This window comes from Pristis pectinata, chromosome 15 (genome assembly GCF_009764475.1).
Source record: "Pristis pectinata isolate sPriPec2 chromosome 15, sPriPec2.1.pri, whole genome shotgun sequence".
Classification (NCBI taxonomy): Eukaryota; Metazoa; Chordata; class Chondrichthyes; order Rhinopristiformes; family Pristidae; genus Pristis; species Pristis pectinata.
In genome coordinates, this window is record NC_067419.1 from 45,053,744 (window position 1) to 45,072,102 (window position 18,359).

The following is an 18,359-nucleotide window of genomic DNA, read 5'->3' on the forward strand; positions in this document are numbered from 1 at the left end:
TATGCTAATTGATCCCGCCTTGTTGGAAGTTATATTGCACAAGAATGGCCTTCTGAAGGTCGTACCTGTACTCCTTATGTAACCCTGGGTCACCAGCCCTCAACGCACAGATCTGGCCCTCAGCAGATTACGGATCTCCTGGTTCAACCAGGGCTTCTGGTTGGGGAAGAGTCAGAATGTTTTTGTGAGCACACACTCGTCCACACATGTCCTTATGAAGTCGGTGACAACTGTGGCATATTCATTTAGGTCCGCTGACATATCTTCGAACAGGGTCCAGTCCACCGACTCGAAACAATCCTGAATTCACTCCTCTGCCTCTGCTGTCCAGCTCTTGGCCATTCTCTTCACCAATGCCGCGCTCTTCAGTCTCTGTCTGTACGCAGGCAGGAGAAGCACAGCCAGGTGGTCGGATTTTCCAAAGTGCGGGCAAGGGATGGAGCGGTCGGTGTTCCTGATGGTGGTATAGCAGTGGTTGAGTGTGTTGGGTCCTCTAGTATTGCAGGTGAGGTGTTGATAGTAGTTAGGCAGAGATTAAAGTCTCCCGCCACGATGTGACAGGGATCGGGGTACGCCCCTTCGTTCTTGTTGATTACCGCACTCAGTTCCTCAAGTGCCGGCTTGATGTCTGCCTGAGGTGAGATGTAGACTGCAGTCAGGATGACGGCAGAGAACTCCCGCCGTAGGTAGAACAGTCGGCACCTCATTGCCAAATGTTCCAGGTGGGGGGAGCAGGCAAGACTGGCACATTCGTGCACCACGATGAGTTTTCATAAAGCAGACACCGTCACCCTTCCCCTTACCCTACATTGCCGTTCAGTCCATGTGGTGGATCAAAAAACCCTCTGGCTGGAGCACGGTGTCCGGAGAGTTGGGGGTGAGCCATGTCTATGGAACAGAGTACACCACAGTCCCTCATCTCCCCCTGATAAAGCAATCTTGCTCTGAGGTTCTCAACCTTGTTTTCTAATGACTGCACATTAGGCAGGAGGATGCTAGGGAAGGGAGGGTCTCAAGACCCTGCGCTTCAGTTTTACCTGAAGTCCTCCCCGGTGACCACGCTTTCTGAGACAATGGAGACCTCCCTTATGTTTCCAGGTGCTGTGCTTGCCTTCTGGGTGGTCTGTTCTGCCGAGTCTGTTGGCTCTGTCTTAGGTTCGTTGGATCACTAATTGATTTAAATGGCTTAAAAGCATGATATTTACTACAGTGGCTTCCACTGCAGTTTTCAGGTTTAAAAGGTCAGATCTGGAGTATGAAGCTATGTTGCTGTCAGCTGCCAACGAAGTGTTCCCTCTCTCTGGCATCACCTTCAGTCTGTTGTTACTTGACAGACCAACAGTAGTGAATAATAGTGAACGGCAGGGCTCTGGAGAGCATTGTAGAACAAAGGGACCTAGGAGTACAAGAGGCATCACAGGAAGACAGGATGATGAAGAACAGAGAACAGTGCAGCACAGTACGGGCCCTTCAGCCCACAATGTTGTGCTGAACTAAATAAACCTACTCCATCATCAATCTAACCCTTCCCTCCTACACAGCCCATAACCCTCCATTTTTCTTATATCCATGTGCCTATCTACATAAGTGTCTCTTAAATGTCCCTATTGTATGAGCCTCTATCACCACCCCGGGCAGTGCGTTCCAGGCACCCATCACTCTCTGTGTAAAAAAAAACCCACTCTGACACCTCCCCTGAACTTTCCTCCACTCACCTTAAACTGATGTCCTCTGATACTGGCCATTGCCGCCCTGGGGAAAAGGTGCTGGGTGTCCACTCCGTCTATGCCCCTCATAATCTTATACACATCTATCAAGTCACCTCTCATCCTACATTGCTCCAAAGAGAAAAGCCTTAGCTTGGTCAACCTTTCCTCAGAAGACATGTTCTCTAATCCAGGCAACATCCTGGTAAATCTCCTCTGCACCCTCTCTAAAGCTTCCACATCCTCCCTTATAATGAGGCGCGTTGGCCTTCATCAGTCAGGTCATTGAGTATAGTAGTTGGGATGTTATGTGGCAGTTGTACAAGATGTTGGTGAGGCCGCACCAGGAGTACTGTGTACAGTTTTTGGTTACCTTGTTACAAGAAGGTCGTCGTTAAGCTGGAAAGAGTGCAAAGAAGATTTATGAGAATGTTGCCAGGACTCGAGGGCCTGAGTTACAGGGAGAGGTTGGGCAGGCTGGGACTTTATTCACTGGAGATTGAGGGGTGACCTTACTGAAGTGTATAAAATCATAGGGGCATAGATAGGATGAATGTACACAAGTCTTTTTCCCAGAGGGCATAGGTTTAAGAGGGAAAAATCTTAAATGGACCTGAGTGGCAAATTCTTCATGTAGAGGAAGTGGTTGAGGCAGGTACAATAACAACATATAAAAGACATTAGATAGGAACATGGATAGGAAAGGTTTAGAGGAATATGGTAGCAAATGGGACTATCTTGGATGGCCATCTTGGTAGGCACAGACCAATTTGGCCAAAGGGCCTGTTTCTGTGCTGTATTACTCTATGACTCAAACTCTGCATGAAAACTAACACTTACTTTAGGTCTGCTACAACTAGACAAGTCCTAAACAGTTTAGTGAGGCTTAAATTTGTTTTGAACTTAAACTAGTGCCAGGATGGTGGAGCTAATGAGCAAAAAGAATAAAGACTACATATTGTTTGTCTTCCACTGCCACATAACCAGGGGACCGTAGATATGCAGCAAAAGTGAGAGCTTCAGTTGTAGGGAATTGTCCTCGTGGTTTACTGCATTAACCCCGCATCTAAATTACTACCTTCTCTGTGAAGATGAAGTTTGGCATAGTTATTTCTTCTATTGCAATAAACTCAATTTGAATCCAGCTCAAAGTGATGAAATAAAAATTTTGACTCTTTCTTGACTACAAAGGAAGGACTTTCAATCCAATTTCACTTCAGTGAGATTGCTGGTGTGCCAAGAGAAATGTCAATGAAGCTGCAGATTTCTCTTTTGGGGCTGGCCACTGTGGAGGGAGAATACAGATTTAACAGCAGTTAGCTATTTCCCAGAATCTTGAACATTGATGCATATACACCAGAACATGGAAAGAGAAACACACATAAACCACACAGAAATTATCTTCCGAGGATCATTATTATTTTGAGAAACACAACATTTGTAACCAATTATTAATAAATACTCTGCAGCTCACATTCTGTGATGAAGATTAAATTGAAAACTTTGAAGGTGCAAACTATTTTGGTACTATATTTAATTACAACTTACCTTAAGAGACTCCTTCTTTGTGAGTTTACTTCCAGGTGAGACAAGATCTTTTTCTGTTCCATTGTAAAGCTTGGACTCTGACTGTAGATAGGCAAAATCATAATTTAAGCAGAAAATTTGAGTTTTTTGGAGAAAAGAAATGGCTAAGCTGGCTGGTTTTAATGGGGCAAATATTAGGTTTGACTGGACCTACTGTATAGCTACTTATACTTTCATGTTTCATGCCATGGCCCATGGAGCTGATGGTGCTCTCCAAGGATTCCCATCAGTACCACTGCCCCTCTTACTTCCCTGTTACATCTCATATGCCCATGAACTCCCCCAATTCTTCTGCCAGCCACCTACATGATGGGTGATTAATCTATCAGCACATGTTAGGGATATGGGAGAAAATGGAAGTGTCAGGGGAAACCTGCACCCTCACATGAAAAATGTACAAACTCCTCACAAACAACACCTGAGGTCAGGATCAAATCCGGGCTGATGGAGCAGTGTGGCAGCAATACTCTGCTGTGCCATATGCCACTGAATCCAGATCAATTCAGTTTATTTAAGTGCTGAAACTCAAAGGGATCTGTACAGTGGTGCAAGGACATAAACATGTTACCCACCAAACACACATCTGTTCAATCTGCTGACTCAAGGTCACGTTAAAATATATGCAAGGATGGCAATGGTGAATGCAAAGAGGATTGATTACACAAACACCAAGAGGTGGGCAGAGGTAAAAGATACTGTGCACAGACTCTGAAGTTCAATAGTATACGTGAGAGCATATATTAGGATAGATGGGTCAATGTAAAATAAAAGAATGATTGCAAAATCACAGAAGATACATTTAAAATTGTCCCCCTGACATCATAACCCTGCCTAGATCTATGGCAAACCTCTGTTTGTTCCATCAAGTTGTTCTCGACTAGGTATCACGTTACTCAAATGCTGCAGAGCACAGATCTACTGCATTATTTACTTCTAGGCCAAACTCAGTTAGCAGAGTTGTCTCCACAATACCAACATTATAAATTGGCTAGTCTGTTAAACTCAGGTTATATTTTTTTCCTCCCAATCTCCTCAAAACCACAACGACCTACTTATGAAAACCAACTCTGACCTCCTGACCTGAAACAATCCCAGACTATTGTCAAAAGAGCTTTCAACAGAACGCAATTATATTTAGCAATGGGAACCACAATGCAAAGTAAACACCTTCATTAACTTTCCCACCAGTGAGTCATTCAACACAAAGAGAAAAGTGTACCTAGAACCAAATGAGGTTTTAGGGTGAGCAAACTTTGACCAAAGTAGTTATTTTTAAGATCTTGAAGGAGCAAGTGGGAGGATAGAGGATCAGAATTCTGGATCACAAGGCATAGGCTGCTGGAGAATAATTCCTTTTGAAGAAATAATTATTCAATACAGCAGCTTCTGCTACTCTTGAATATGTCTCACAGTTTTATAGTAATCATTTAAAAAAAAGAATAAAAAAACAGCTGGCCAGGACTGTGACCATTCTAAACACTGTTTCTTTGATGGGTAGAAGTGTTATCAACAAACATGCTTAGCCAAAGCTAGAGATTGCAGCTTACCAAAATCCATTACTCAGCAACCTAAACTATTTCCTAAACAGGAGGATGGAAAGAGTGGCAAGCTGAAGAGAGGAGTGATTTGATCTTGTGAAGCTCCTCACATTAAAATTAGAAGCAGGTTTAAAATTAAATGAATCATGACAAAAATCAAGTTGTGTGGGAGAGGTCTAACGTAATGGGGATATCTGAGTTTTACTGAAATGGAAGCAGTCACTGGAAGTACCTAAAATTACCCCAGCGGTTGGTACAAAATAGCAGATGGGTGGCAATATGTCTATTGGAGACTGTGTCAACAAAGAGACACTGTCTGGATCAAAGTCATACTAAAACTATTCTATTTTTGCAGTAAATCTACCAGAGATGGTGGCCAACAAAAGGCTACAAAAAGAGACTGTAAATGTTCAAAATACTTATCATGATTATCAGAAACCAACCACAAAAGCAGCAATATAAATGCTGCAGGGAAGTTCTCGGAAGGTTGTACAGTTCAGGCTCCTTCTGTACTTTATTTTGAGCCAACAAAATCAAAGCCAAAGGAAATTGAAGAAAACATTGAACTTCAAAATAAGTTAAGCTGCATTTAGTACAAAATTCAATAGGTAACTGGACAGTGAAAAAGAGCATGTCAGGACAGTGTCAGTTTTTCATGTCAGAATTTTGATTTGACATCTCATCACTAAATCATACCTGAAATATGTCTATATTTTTGTGCTTGTATAGAACCATAGAACACTACAGCACAGAAAACAGGCCATACGTCCCTTCTAGTCTGTGCCGAAACTTTATTCTGCTAGTCCCATTGACCGGCACCCAGTTCATAACCCTCCAGACCTCTCCCGTCCATGTATCCATCCAATTTATTCTTAAGAGTGAGCCCACATTTACCGCGTCAGAAGGCAGCTCGTTCCACACTCCCACCACTCTCTGAGTGAAGAAGTTCCCCCTAATGTTCCCCCTAAACCTATCTCTAGAGTGATACCTGAACCTGCAGGCAAAACCCCTTACTTAAAGGCAATAGTGGAGTAACGATACTGGATGATGTAAATTAACAAAAAAGTAGGATAGTGCAGGATGATCTGAACTGAAGTTCCAGTAACGCAAGGGATGGAACTGGTTTTATTTTGATTAGCAGGATGTCTGATATCAAAGCTGAGATTCAAGTTAGCAGCAGCAAAACTTCAAAACCTCAATGCAGATATCTGCTACAGCAGTCCAACTAACTGCTATTGTGCACCCGACTGACAAATAACATGAGTAAGTTTTGCACTGCTCGTGGGTTAGGGCATTGCTTTGCAAGATTATTCAAAATCTTAATGATAGGTGTACCACAAACAAACTGGAGAAGTGTAAAAAACTGCCTGGATCAGACAATGCATTACCAAATCTGCTATTGAGGTTTGACTTGGTTCCATACTTCCAAAGGCTAAAGCTCTTCCTGGTGTTCAGTCAGTTAGATTCTTGCCATTGAATCTCAATGTTGTTGGAACCTACTCCAAGAAAACACCCAAAAATCTAGGTTGACACTTCTGTACAGCACTGACGAGGTCTTTCTGATGTGATATAAAATTGAAATGAATAAAATGCAGTGTACAACATCCCAAATGGTTGATGCACTCTTCCTGAGATCACAATCATAATATTTTTCCTCAGAAGGAAACCCAACATTTATAAAGCACACTTCAGGATATGCAAAGCCAATGAATTTTTTTCAACTGTGGTCAACTGTTGTAAAGAAGCATAACCAGCAGCTAATCTGCCACCAAGGCCATTCCCCTTTCTCTCTTCTACCTTCTGGGAGAAGATGTAGGAGGTGTTTACTCTGTGAGCTTCATGCCAATGAGGAATTTCATTGCAATCTGGTGTATATGAAAATAAACTAATCTAATGCAATATCTTTTTCCCCATTACTGAGTGATCCAATACCAGAGGGCATGCATTTAAGGTGAGGGGGGTAGGTTCAGAACAGACATGAGGGGTAGGTTTTTTACTCAGAGAGTGGTGGATGGCTGGAATGCATTGCCTGATAGGGTAGTGGAGGCAAATTCATTGGGGGCTTTTAAAGGGGCTTGGATGTGCACATGAATGAAAGGAAAATGAAGGGATATGGGCATTCTGTAGGTAGGAGGGATTAGCTATGTTGGCACAACATTGTGGGCCGAAGGGTCTGTTCTGTGCTGTACTGTTCTATGTTCTATTTTCTAATCTAATCTGCACAAGCAACAATGCAAAACGGAGTACCAGATAACTTTTGGACATCACAGCTAATCAGGATAAAGCTTTCTCGAGGTCAGTAGAACTACCAATGTCAAACCTTGAAATTCTTAACTATTCAAGGCTGCCCCTCACTGCAACCCAATAATTCCCCTGAATGGTCTTATGGTCATAGCAATGTAAGAATTAATGGGATCAGAAAAGACTCTTGCAGATCATCTGGCTGGTGTCTTCTGCATCTGGTAGCCCCTGCTGGCATCAGCAGCCCTTGGATCTCATTCCTACATGATCATTTTCAGCATCCACACTTCCCAGAAGGTCTGAATATCTTTTTCACTTTGGACTCCCAGTGGTCTAATGCTACCATGATGAAAAGAGGAAGCCCTTCTGAATGCAACTGATGAAAAGCTGGAAGGCTTCCAAGTCAGATCAGACAAGGCACACAAATTCTCAATTGACACAATCACAGTATTTTGTAATCTGCTACCCAAAGGTTGAATGGTTACTCAAGACTGGCGCTTGGCTGATTGAGAATCAATGGTTGCAAAAGTGCTTTACAATGTCCTGAGGACGTCTTTAATTGCAAGTCTTCCTAAAGAAAAGACTGCCTTTGCTAATTTCAGAAAGGGCACTTCAACCATTTGGAACACTGCAGTTTATTCAAATAGCTGAATGATTCAATGTGATAATGATCGAAAATCCATTTTGGCAATGTTTTAATAAAGTTTTATCCAAGTCTTTGGAGCTTTGCTGATTGAGAACAAGTCTGATCTGGTAAAAAAATACCTATTTCCTCTATTTTTGTCCCAGTTATACATGCTCACAAAAGCATGCCAGTGCATTAGATCATTCATCCTCTCATAGCTTACCTTCTCAAGTTTTCTACTGTAAGAAATGCAGTTGAGTCATTTCAATTGAATGGAATTAATTTGTTAACTTCACTCCAGCTGTCAAATTGAACTTGACCCTGAAGAGAGCGAGTGCGAGGGCACAGAAAAACATGGAATATATTGTACCTTGCTTTTTGATATTGTGTGAGTAGAGTCATCCTTTGATAAGGACACGTCATCTCTGCCTCTGTCCAAGCCTAAAAGAAATAGTTGTTAAATAACATTAAGGCGTGAAATTATTTTAAAAGCAGCAGTTGCTGAGGCAGGTATAAATCACATGCCCCAGCCCATCACTTTAAAAGTCTATCAACAACCTTCAGTCCTGAATAACATTTACAGCAAAGAATCAAATGGCTACATCTAAAGCAAAATACTGCAGACTCTGGAAATCTGAAATATTTGCAGCATTTTTTGTTTGACCTAAACAGATAAAGCTCAGGGCAACGATTACTAAAAATAGATATGTAAATGATAGCTCAGCAATTTCTTTCTATATGGCATTCATATCCTTAACATCATCCGCACACCTCAAACTCGAGGCTTCCATTCAGTACCCAAGGGATTAGAATTTGAAATCATTCAGTGTAAAATCCAGAATATAGATCATAATGATCCAAAAATCTCTCCAATTTACATGCACCTAGATGCTTATAAAGAGGGAAATATGAAGACTTTAAACATAGTTGATGCTTTACACTAAAAAAAAGTATAACATTTGAACAATGATCAAAAAGCACACCAGGAGATAAGTTCTTTTCAACCAAATCATCAAAATGCTTTAGTACAGATTGCTTGAAGTAGGAAACCAGAGAGAAAACACACAGTTTTGACCACAATCCACTGATTCCATGTATATTAACACCTAAAGCATATGGACACCGGCAAGTATCAATTCCAATTCTCTCAGAAGACAGAGACCAGGCTGACACTTTAATGGACATTTATTTTCATAAGAATGTGAAAGGTGTGTTATACACAACTCAATGCAATCTGATTTACTTGTGTACAACATGTGCTCAGCAAGGACGATTACCGCTCAAGTACATTTTTGGTGGAATTTGATTAAAGAGACACCTTGATTAGGAAAATTCACTGCTTTTCATGTGGTCCCAAGGATGTCTTACTGCCAACAACTAGGTGAGATCTCAGCTCAACATCAAACCATAGGGAAATAAAGAGGTTTGCAATGTTTTGAGGTCCTGAAACCCACCAAGTACAAGTGTCTTTTTTTTTAAGGGATGGCATTCTCACCATTCACTCTCAGTCAGGAGAACTTGCAAATTCCCTTCCCCACTGATTCAGCATTGTTTCACATGTCTTCATAACCTACACTAAGTGATGGAGGAACATGCAACACTTGGGAGCTTCTGAAAACTTGTCTCTGAAGTTCAACAGATTTTGCTACAAAAAGAGTAGACTGTTCAGCCACATGAACTTGTTTTGTCAATGTATTAAAATCATAGGCGGGCTGCCCCAAACTCTATTTACTTGCCCAGTTCTCAAGATGCCACAATGGATTTGTGAAACAAAAACACGCTTTCCCTTTGAGTGGAGTTCAGTTGTGTTTATTACACCTGGCATTTATTTTACCTGCTGAAATGGCTCCTTATTGTCTGCCTGCACTGCACTTTCTCTGTAACTGTAACACTTTATTCCAGCATCTGCAGAATTTCTTGTGTCTCCATTCTGCATTCTGTTATTGTTTTCCCCTGTACTACCTCAATGCATTGGGTAATGAAATGATCTGTATGGATGGCATGCAAAACAAAGTTTTTCACCGTACCTTGGTACATGTGACAATAATAAACCAATTTACCAATTTCCAATGTATATGATCCTACAAGAAACTGTAATTTAGATTCAGCCAGCTTTTAGCCAGTTAAAAAAAAACATTTATTTAACATCAAAAGCAGCCATCTGTTTTAATATATTTACAAAGTAGAACAAATACCATTTGTACGTGAATACATCTGCTAAAATATCTGTTCGTTATAGATTTTGGAGTTATTTAACTAACAGCTGAATATCAGTGTCAATGTCCCAACATTTCAACATAAAGACACTTCCATGGAGCTGCAGTGCAGGTCAAGCGTGAAGTTATGAACTGAGCCGTAGATTGTGATGATATGAATGTACTGTGACACTGGATTATCACACAGACCTGAATAAGTCAGATCTTAAGGATGAAGCAACGCTGCTATTCTTTCAGAGCAAATCAAAATTCCAAAAAATAAAAAAATTCCAACATAGCTCCAATAAACATTGATGAATGGTGCAGCATGCTAAAAAATAATTAACCTGTGAAATGGTTGCCTTCACTTTAAAAATTCTGTATAAATCCTTATGTCTTCTCAAGCATGTAATTTTTTTTCCTAACAACATATAAAGATTAATGATACCCATTACCACAAATCCATAACCAAAATTATGCATAGCACAGTTTTAAGCCTCAGGTTTCCTCCATTGTCTCTAATATTTGAATCCCAAGAAAATAAACCTGTTCACTCATTTCCAAACAGACAAAATTTAAGATCTATTCAAAATTACTGTGTTCGGAAACCACATGGGGACTGGGGGCCCCACAAATTCTTGAGGTAGGGAAGTGAGATCAGTGGCATGAGATGGAAGGAGACACAAAATTGGATTGACTTGTTCCTCAGCCCTGGAAATTCTTGACTTTTGGGTATCACAGTGAAATTCCTCCCCTCACTGGTCACACTGGTGTGACTGGATGACCACCCAAAATATTGAAAGAAGCATGACCATGGGATTTCTGGTGGAGTCAGAAAGATCATTTGCAATGGGCTGCTGGATGTTCTGCTACGTCTCAGAGTACTTACAAAGGTATTGTTTAAATTTGCAAACTAACATCAGCAATATAAAAGCTCCACACTCACATTATCAATTTCAAGGATGCACATCACCATTTACCTTATAGTTATTCACCACTACTGCATATCTCAACATCAACCCCATATAAAGATAAATGCTTCCAGATTTATCATAGACAGATTAAGGAAAGTAACTGAAGGATACAATAAGACTGATTTTGGTTACCCATCCTGCAACCTATGATCGTTAATTAGCAATGGTAATGATTTTGCTTCATAAATACATTAAATGCAATTGATATTTAAATAAATATTCATTTCTATTTTGCCAACTGTTAAAAGGAAGCAAAACTTCACTGTCATCACTGGCTATAATATTTACCAATTCAAAATTCATTACAAGAATTAAACTATATGTTTATGGCTTGTGGATGCTGTTGGCAATGCTAAGATTGATTGCCCATCCCTAATTGCCTCTGAAGTGAACTGGCAATTGGTGGTGTCTGGAGTCACACACAGGATACAGGTAAGGATAGGGGGATACATGAGAAAAACAGATAGGTCCTGACAACAATTCAGTCATTTTGTGATTACTGAGCAGCCTTTATTTTTAAGTTCCAGCTATATTCAATGATTAGAATTTAAATTCCCCAGCTGCCATGGTGGAATTGAATTGGTGATTCTGGATCAACATTCCAGAATCTGGACTCCTAGTCCAGAGACTTGCCCCTTACGCCACCATGCCCTGTTTCTGTGTCATTTCACGTGGTCTAATGACACAAACATTTTGAAATTCACAACTAACCATGGAACACATTTCCATCATTTGCCCTTTTTGAAAAGAAATCCACACTCTGTTGCTCTCTTCTTTGCGTTGACGGCTCCATAAGATCCGTAGCAATGCAAGTTCTCCTGACTGATTATGGGTTCCCTCGCTTTTATCAGGCTGCCCTTTGGAAACTTTATTGATCAGCATTCTGTTGGCAATCCTCAGATCAACATCTTCACTGCAATCCTTAATCCCCTGGCTTTATGTGACGTGAGGCTGTCCAAGTGATAGTATACCAACTGGCATTCACTCCCAAATGCCTTTTCCTTACAATCTTTCTTTTTGCCATCAAAAACCAGCTTTTCTTATTCCATTACACTAGATCTATTCTACATCGCCTACAAAATATTCAGCATTTTTTGTTTGCATTTTGGAGGCACTAGGTCAATGCAAAGAGTTCTTAATGTCTCTGAAACTGTAATCTGATTGAAGTCAGTAAATCTTCAACCAAAAAAGTGAAAACTAACATTAAATTGCTTAAACATTCAATACCAGCATACCTTCAGAAATTAGGAGGGATTTTGGAGGTTCTGTAAATAACTGACCTGTGAAATTACTCACTTCTTTATTAGATCAACTAAATATTAAAATCCTTATCTCCCTAAAGGCAAATTATGAAGTGGTTCATCGCTGGAGGTTACCTGAATATGAAAGGAAACCTACATACACCTACACAAACTCATATTGCTTCAAATCATCCAGAAATCACTGCCAGCTAACGTTTTGTTGTTTTTGTGATACAAAACTGCAGCTGACATTTAATAGACAGTGGTCTTATCATTAGCTGAAGGCAAAATCATAAATTACTTTGAACCTGAGAGCAGCAAAGACTCGTTTGGTTATTGAAAGATGGGTTCCCCTTCTGCCTAATCCCAGACAGTGAACAATCCGAGGTGGAATTGTAAATGAATAAGTGTGAAGAGACCATAACTTTACACCACAATATAAAAGTGCTCCGTTAGATTAGATACAGTGCTTTCAGATTGTTGAATTATTTAGTCTCCTGTAACTGTCTCAAGGAATTAAATCCATCCCAACCAATGACCATTTCCTTAACTGCTTCTCTCATTTTCAGTCAAAGAGCAAGTACATATTTACGTGCTGCAAATATTCCAGGTTGTCCAAAACAAGGCACTAAATAATTCTACAAACAAAATGACTGATGAGCATTACAATTCAAACTGGCACAACGGAGTTACTGTTTAGTTTTTTTTGTCCTCTGTATTCTGTACCCAACCTAAACTACTGTCCTCTAAGCTTAAAAAAAATGCTTTGTGTGCTTTTTACCATTTTAAATTTTTTGTAATAGTTCAAGAAACTGTGAGCTGTTGTGAGAGAAAAAAAGATGCTACAAACCTGATAATATTGGAGCAAGCTCATTGTAGCCACCAAAAGAAGCATTTCTGATCAGTTTCCGTCCGTCAATACGGGATGACCGCACACTTGGAAGCCCAGCACACAGGGAGAACCTGCGTCGCGTCAAATTCTCTTCCTTCATGTTGTGGATATTCTGTTTGAGTCACAGGTCTACCCATAAACTGAAATCAGTGTGTTGCTCAGGGGGAGGCTGTTGCAACTGCAGCTGCAAGGCTACTAATGAATGACTGAGCAACTAAAGTGCTGGCCCCTGTGAACAAGATGAGCCACCGTACACTGCTCCCAGCAAATGGACCACAAAATGATAGCAAATTTGCAGCAAAGTAGCCAAGTCCCTCCTTATTTGTCCTGTGAATTTAGAGCACACTCATTTTTTTTGTGATTAGGTTTAATTATTCAAACCCAAAGCATTCACATGTTTCTGAACTTAATATCACAAACACTGCTGTTCACATCTTTGAAATGTAGGGAGTACCTAATCTCTCAGTGACCATCATTAAACTTTGCTCCTTTATCAACTCCTCTCTGCAATATTAGGGATTCCAGATCATTTTTCCATTGAGACACAATCTCATAAATTTTCTCTCCTGTATCGCTTTCAATTTTAATTAAAGTACCACTCAAAATTAGGAGAAATTTTAGATCTACAGTTATTATAAAGAAAGTACAATTTAGGGGACAGCACTCATAGTATTCTCCCTACCTATATTCAATTAAAAGATACAGTATGTCATGCAGGAAGCAATTTCAATCATGGACTGCTGTTTCCCTTTTGCTGAGATAGGTCTTTTGAGGGATCCTTTTACACCAAGAACAGCAGATATCTGGTTCAGAAATGTGTTTTTCTAGATAAGCCTCATATCATCATTATATAATGAGAATCCTCATTTAACCCACTGAAAGTAGATAACTATGTACTTCATGAGGACTGGATTAGACCTGGCTAAAATGCCAAGCGTAACCAAAAATTGACATTCAACCTTCATGTATTAATAACAATCCCTCAGGCAAGAAAACAAGAGTTCTCATTCCATACTTAAATTTTTCAAAGTTCTATGGGAAGGTGCATGCTCAAAATTGGGACAGGGATCTATTCCTTATACATTTGTGGGCTCCAGAAGAGAATCATTAGCAAGGATTCCTTTGTAGTCCTGATAAATCTGTGGAAAATGGCATCAAAGTCAATAGGGATGCCCAATACACATTCGCAAGAACGGGGTTATTCAATCAGTGATAGGAAGGCACAGGCCACAGTAATGAACATAATTTCATGAAGGCTGGAAATTATAAACCTAGCCAGGATTGCATTGATATAGTTACTTCTGGGGGGTCACATGATGAGGACTTCCATGGCAGCTGAAGACGACTGTTATAATGGTAGTGGGAGTAGCCTGTCTTTGTAAAGGAGAAAATATGGAGGGGGGGTAATAAAAGTTCAGTTTAAAGTCAAATGTGACACAGATTGCGAATGGTCACAAGACAATTGGTGGAGAGTGGATTGGGTCTGTGCCTGCACGTGAAGAGGATGCCTCGCCTTCCCAGTGTTTGTGAACAGAGTCAACCAGTGGGTTAAGAGAATCAATATAAAGGTAGAGATGAGTGTCATCAGCACATGAGAAAGCCGACTCCATGTATCTGGATGTCATCAATAGGCAACACAATGTCAGTTTCAGAGGAGATCCAATGACCAGTGGAACATAGCACTGAACAGTCACAAGGGGGCACTTTTGGAGGGCTTTCCCTACCAGGTCATCAGGAAAATTCTAAAACATGTCCAAACTACGAAAGACAACATCCTGATAGGCTTGAAATATTGGATGACAGCACCTGCAGGGTAACTTGTGCCTAGTTCACACAACCATCCAACCAATGAACGTCACAACACAAAAGACCATTCAGGTCTTGGTACGGTAACTGCTCTGCCCCGGACCGCAAGAAACTGCAGAGAGTTGTGGACACGGCCCAGTGCATTATGGACACCAGCCTCCCCTCCTTGGACTCTGTACCCCTCATTGTCTTGGTGAAGCAGCCAGCATAATCAAAGACCCCACCCACCCGGGACATTCTCTCTTCTCTCCTCTTCCATCGGGTAGAAGACCCAAGAGCCTGAAGGCACATACCACCAGACTTAAGGACAGCTTCTACCCCACTGTGATAAGACTATTGAACGGTTCCCTTATACAATGAGATGGACTATGACCTCATGATCTACCTTATTGTGACCTTGCATCTTATTGCACTGCACTTTCTCTGTAGCTGTGACACTTTACTGTACTGTTATTGTTTTTACCTGTACTACCTCAATGCACTCTGTACTGACTCAATGTAACTGCACTGTGTAATGAATTGACCTGTATGATCCGTTTGTAAGACAAGCTTTTCACTATACCTCAGTACAAGTGACAATAATAAACCAATACCAATACCATTATGTCAACAGTGGGGTATTTGTGAGAACTATTGAGAAGTAAATATACTCCAAAGCCTGCTGCTGCTTCAATTTTTTTATCCGATTTTCCCTTTGAAATATTTCTTACTCCAATACCCTGTTGCAGAGAAAAAATTCTCCAAACCCTTTCCTTTGCTCTCCGAATATTTTAAATTGACATTCTTTGTGATTGATGTTTCAATGAGGAAGCAATAACATTTCCTCATTCACTCCATCAGAGCTCAGAGTAATTTTTTTAAAACTTCATTTAGTCTCCTTTTGGCCTGCCTGCTCTAATTGTTTCTCCCCATAGCCAAAACTTTTATATCCCTAACATAATCCAAGTGAAAGTACACTGAACACATTCTGGTGTTAATGTGCTGTTTTTTACAATAAAGCAAACAGGGCTCCAAGTGCAGCCTGAACAGTGTTTTGCACAAATTTATCATCACTCTCCTCTCTATTCACCTTAACAAAAAAAAAGCAAAATCCATTCTGTGCCTTTAACTATCTATGCTCATACTTGCTTATTTTATGTAGAGATCTTTGGAACCTTTTGAACACGATTCAGTAACACAAAAGCATTATGAGAGCTGATCCACATTTTCATCTCAGTGTGCAGTCCCTGAGCAACAATTTGCTAAAGCTTAGCTCGGAATCAGATTAAAAATAAAATTGAAAATACCATTTAAAACAATCTTCTGAACAATACAGTTACCTGTTAAACTTCTTATAAGAACAGACAATTGTCTTGAAAAGAATTTTTCCTCCAGTTTGTTCACGCTAAATTAATTTACATCTGCTTTCAAGAAACATTGTCCCATTTCAGTTAATAGAAACTGAGTTGTACTCACGTTTACAAGCGGTCCCCTGCCCCTTTCACTGAAACTTAACACAATAATTTTCTGCATAGAAAACAAACCAGTGTCAACCTACCTAACCATGCATCAGCAGCCTGGTCAAACCAAGATAATCCACACTCTTTGCTCTAAAGGTAACAGTTTATAAAAGCAATTTATACACAAAAGTGTTACCAGTTTAACTAGGGCAATGAAAATGAATTGCATCCTGCAAAAACGAAGGACAGCCTCTACTCCAAGTGCCAACTGTTCTTGACACTCATCCTTCCTTTTATTAATAAGCAACTCAGATTAATCACATCAGCATTAGTATGTAGTGGAAGTAGGTCAGATTTGGCCTGCTTTTCAAATGGCAAGCTTTGCACTGCTTAACACTAATCTGACAAGATATTATTCATCTTAACGGTTAATGTGCAAGGACATTTAAATGTTCAGTGTGAACATTTACAAATGCAGGCATCTATACTTGTTGCTTTTCAAAATATACCTGAACTGACAGTATGGGTTGTAAATGCAGCATTCAAAATTCAGAATAAAAAAGGCAATTCTTTGCAAATTCAGTTTGAAAACTATCAACGCATTGAAATCATAGAATAATATGAGGACAGATGTCATTCAGCCCATCTATCTTTGATATATTGAATATTTTATGCAATTCTGAGACATATCAATAATGTTTATTCCTTTTAAGTCTTCACTCAATGTCCTTTCCAATATTGCCATGGACTTTTGCCAATTACCTTCTGACTGGCAGTTTCAGAAGGCCTTAGTTAAACTGCCATACAAGAGGTTATTAAATTAAATAACATTAGACTACACAGTATGGGAAGTAATATACTGATGTAGTTTGAAGGTTGCTTAAAAGACAGAAAACTGGTCATTCTCAAGGATGCGAAGCTGTAACCACTGGGGTGGAATTGGAATTGGTTTATTATTGCTACATGTACCAAGGTACAGTGAAAAACTTGTCCTGCACACCGTTCATACAGGTCAATTCATTACACAGTGCATTGAGGTAGTCATTGAGGGTGCCAACTGTGATTAGTGCTGGACCCTCAGCTATCACAATCAATATAGAGAAACTGGATGAGTGGCTATCCAAATCCAGCAATTTTCTGACAATACCAAGTTGGATGACAGTGTGGGTTGGGAGGAGGATGTGGAGAGACTTCAGAGGAACACAGTCAGGCTAAGTGAATGGATGAGGACATGGAGGATAAAATACACTTTGGAAAACTGTGAGGTCATCCACCTTGGTAGAATAAATAGAAAAGTGGAGTTTTTTTTCAATGGTGAGAGACTGAAAGATGTTATGTTCAGAGGTATCTTCATTTCTCATATATGGATTACTGGAAGTGTTGCAAGAGGATTGGAGTACAAGAGTAAGGAAATAGTGCACATTCAGAGACGAGATTAAACAAACTGCCATATACTCTCTATATTTTAGAAGAATGAGAGGTAGTCTCACTGACATTTGCAAAGTTTTTATGGAGCTTGAGAGGTAGTTACAGGTATGACGTTTCCCCTGCCTAGGGTGTCTAGAAACAGGGGTCAGGTCCTCAAAACAAGGGGTCAGCTATTCAAAACAGATATAGGAAGTAATTTCTTTATCCAGAGGTTACTGAATATATGGGTTAGGAGCTGTGGGCATGCTATGTTGGCGTCAGAAGAGTGGCGACACTTGCAGGCTGCCCCCAGAACACTCTGCGCAAAAAGATGTATCTCACTGTGTGTTTCGATGTACATGTGACTAATAAAGAAATCTTATTTTATCTTATTAGAAATCTCTGTTTAGGAAGGCTCTGGGGGTGTCAATCACTAAGTGCATTCAAGACCTACAGATTCATTAAAGGATGTGGGGTTAGTGCAGGAAAGTGGTACTGAGGTAAAAGTTAAGCACAAGGGGCAAAATGGCAAATTCCTGATTCTATTTCTTACGTATGTTGTTATGATAATCATTCAATATCTTAATCTTCTCTGCTCTAATGACAGCAATCTCAGCTCCTCCAGTCTTACCATGGAACTTAAATAGCTTCTTCCTGAGACCATTCCAGTAAATCTCCTCTACAATCTCTGTAAGGCCCAGACACCTT

At 40.1% G+C, this 18,359-nt stretch overlaps 1 protein-coding gene across 8 annotated transcripts in view; it reads right to left on the reverse strand.

The window, feature by feature from the left end:
- The window catches only part of osbpl8 (oxysterol binding protein-like 8), a 148,236-nt gene that overhangs the window by 45,934 nt on the left and 83,943 nt on the right, over window positions 1-18,359 (reverse strand). For all 8 annotated transcript variants that reach the window (XM_052029897.1, XM_052029899.1, XM_052029901.1 and 5 more), the window contains 2 exons: window positions 8,068-8,138; window positions 3,255-3,335 (listed from right to left, as the gene is read on the reverse strand). In XM_052029897.1, coding sequence (XP_051885857.1) covers window positions 3,255-3,335; window positions 8,068-8,138 — 152 coding nt within the window. The remainder of the gene's footprint in view (window positions 1-3,254; window positions 3,336-8,067; window positions 8,139-18,359) is intronic.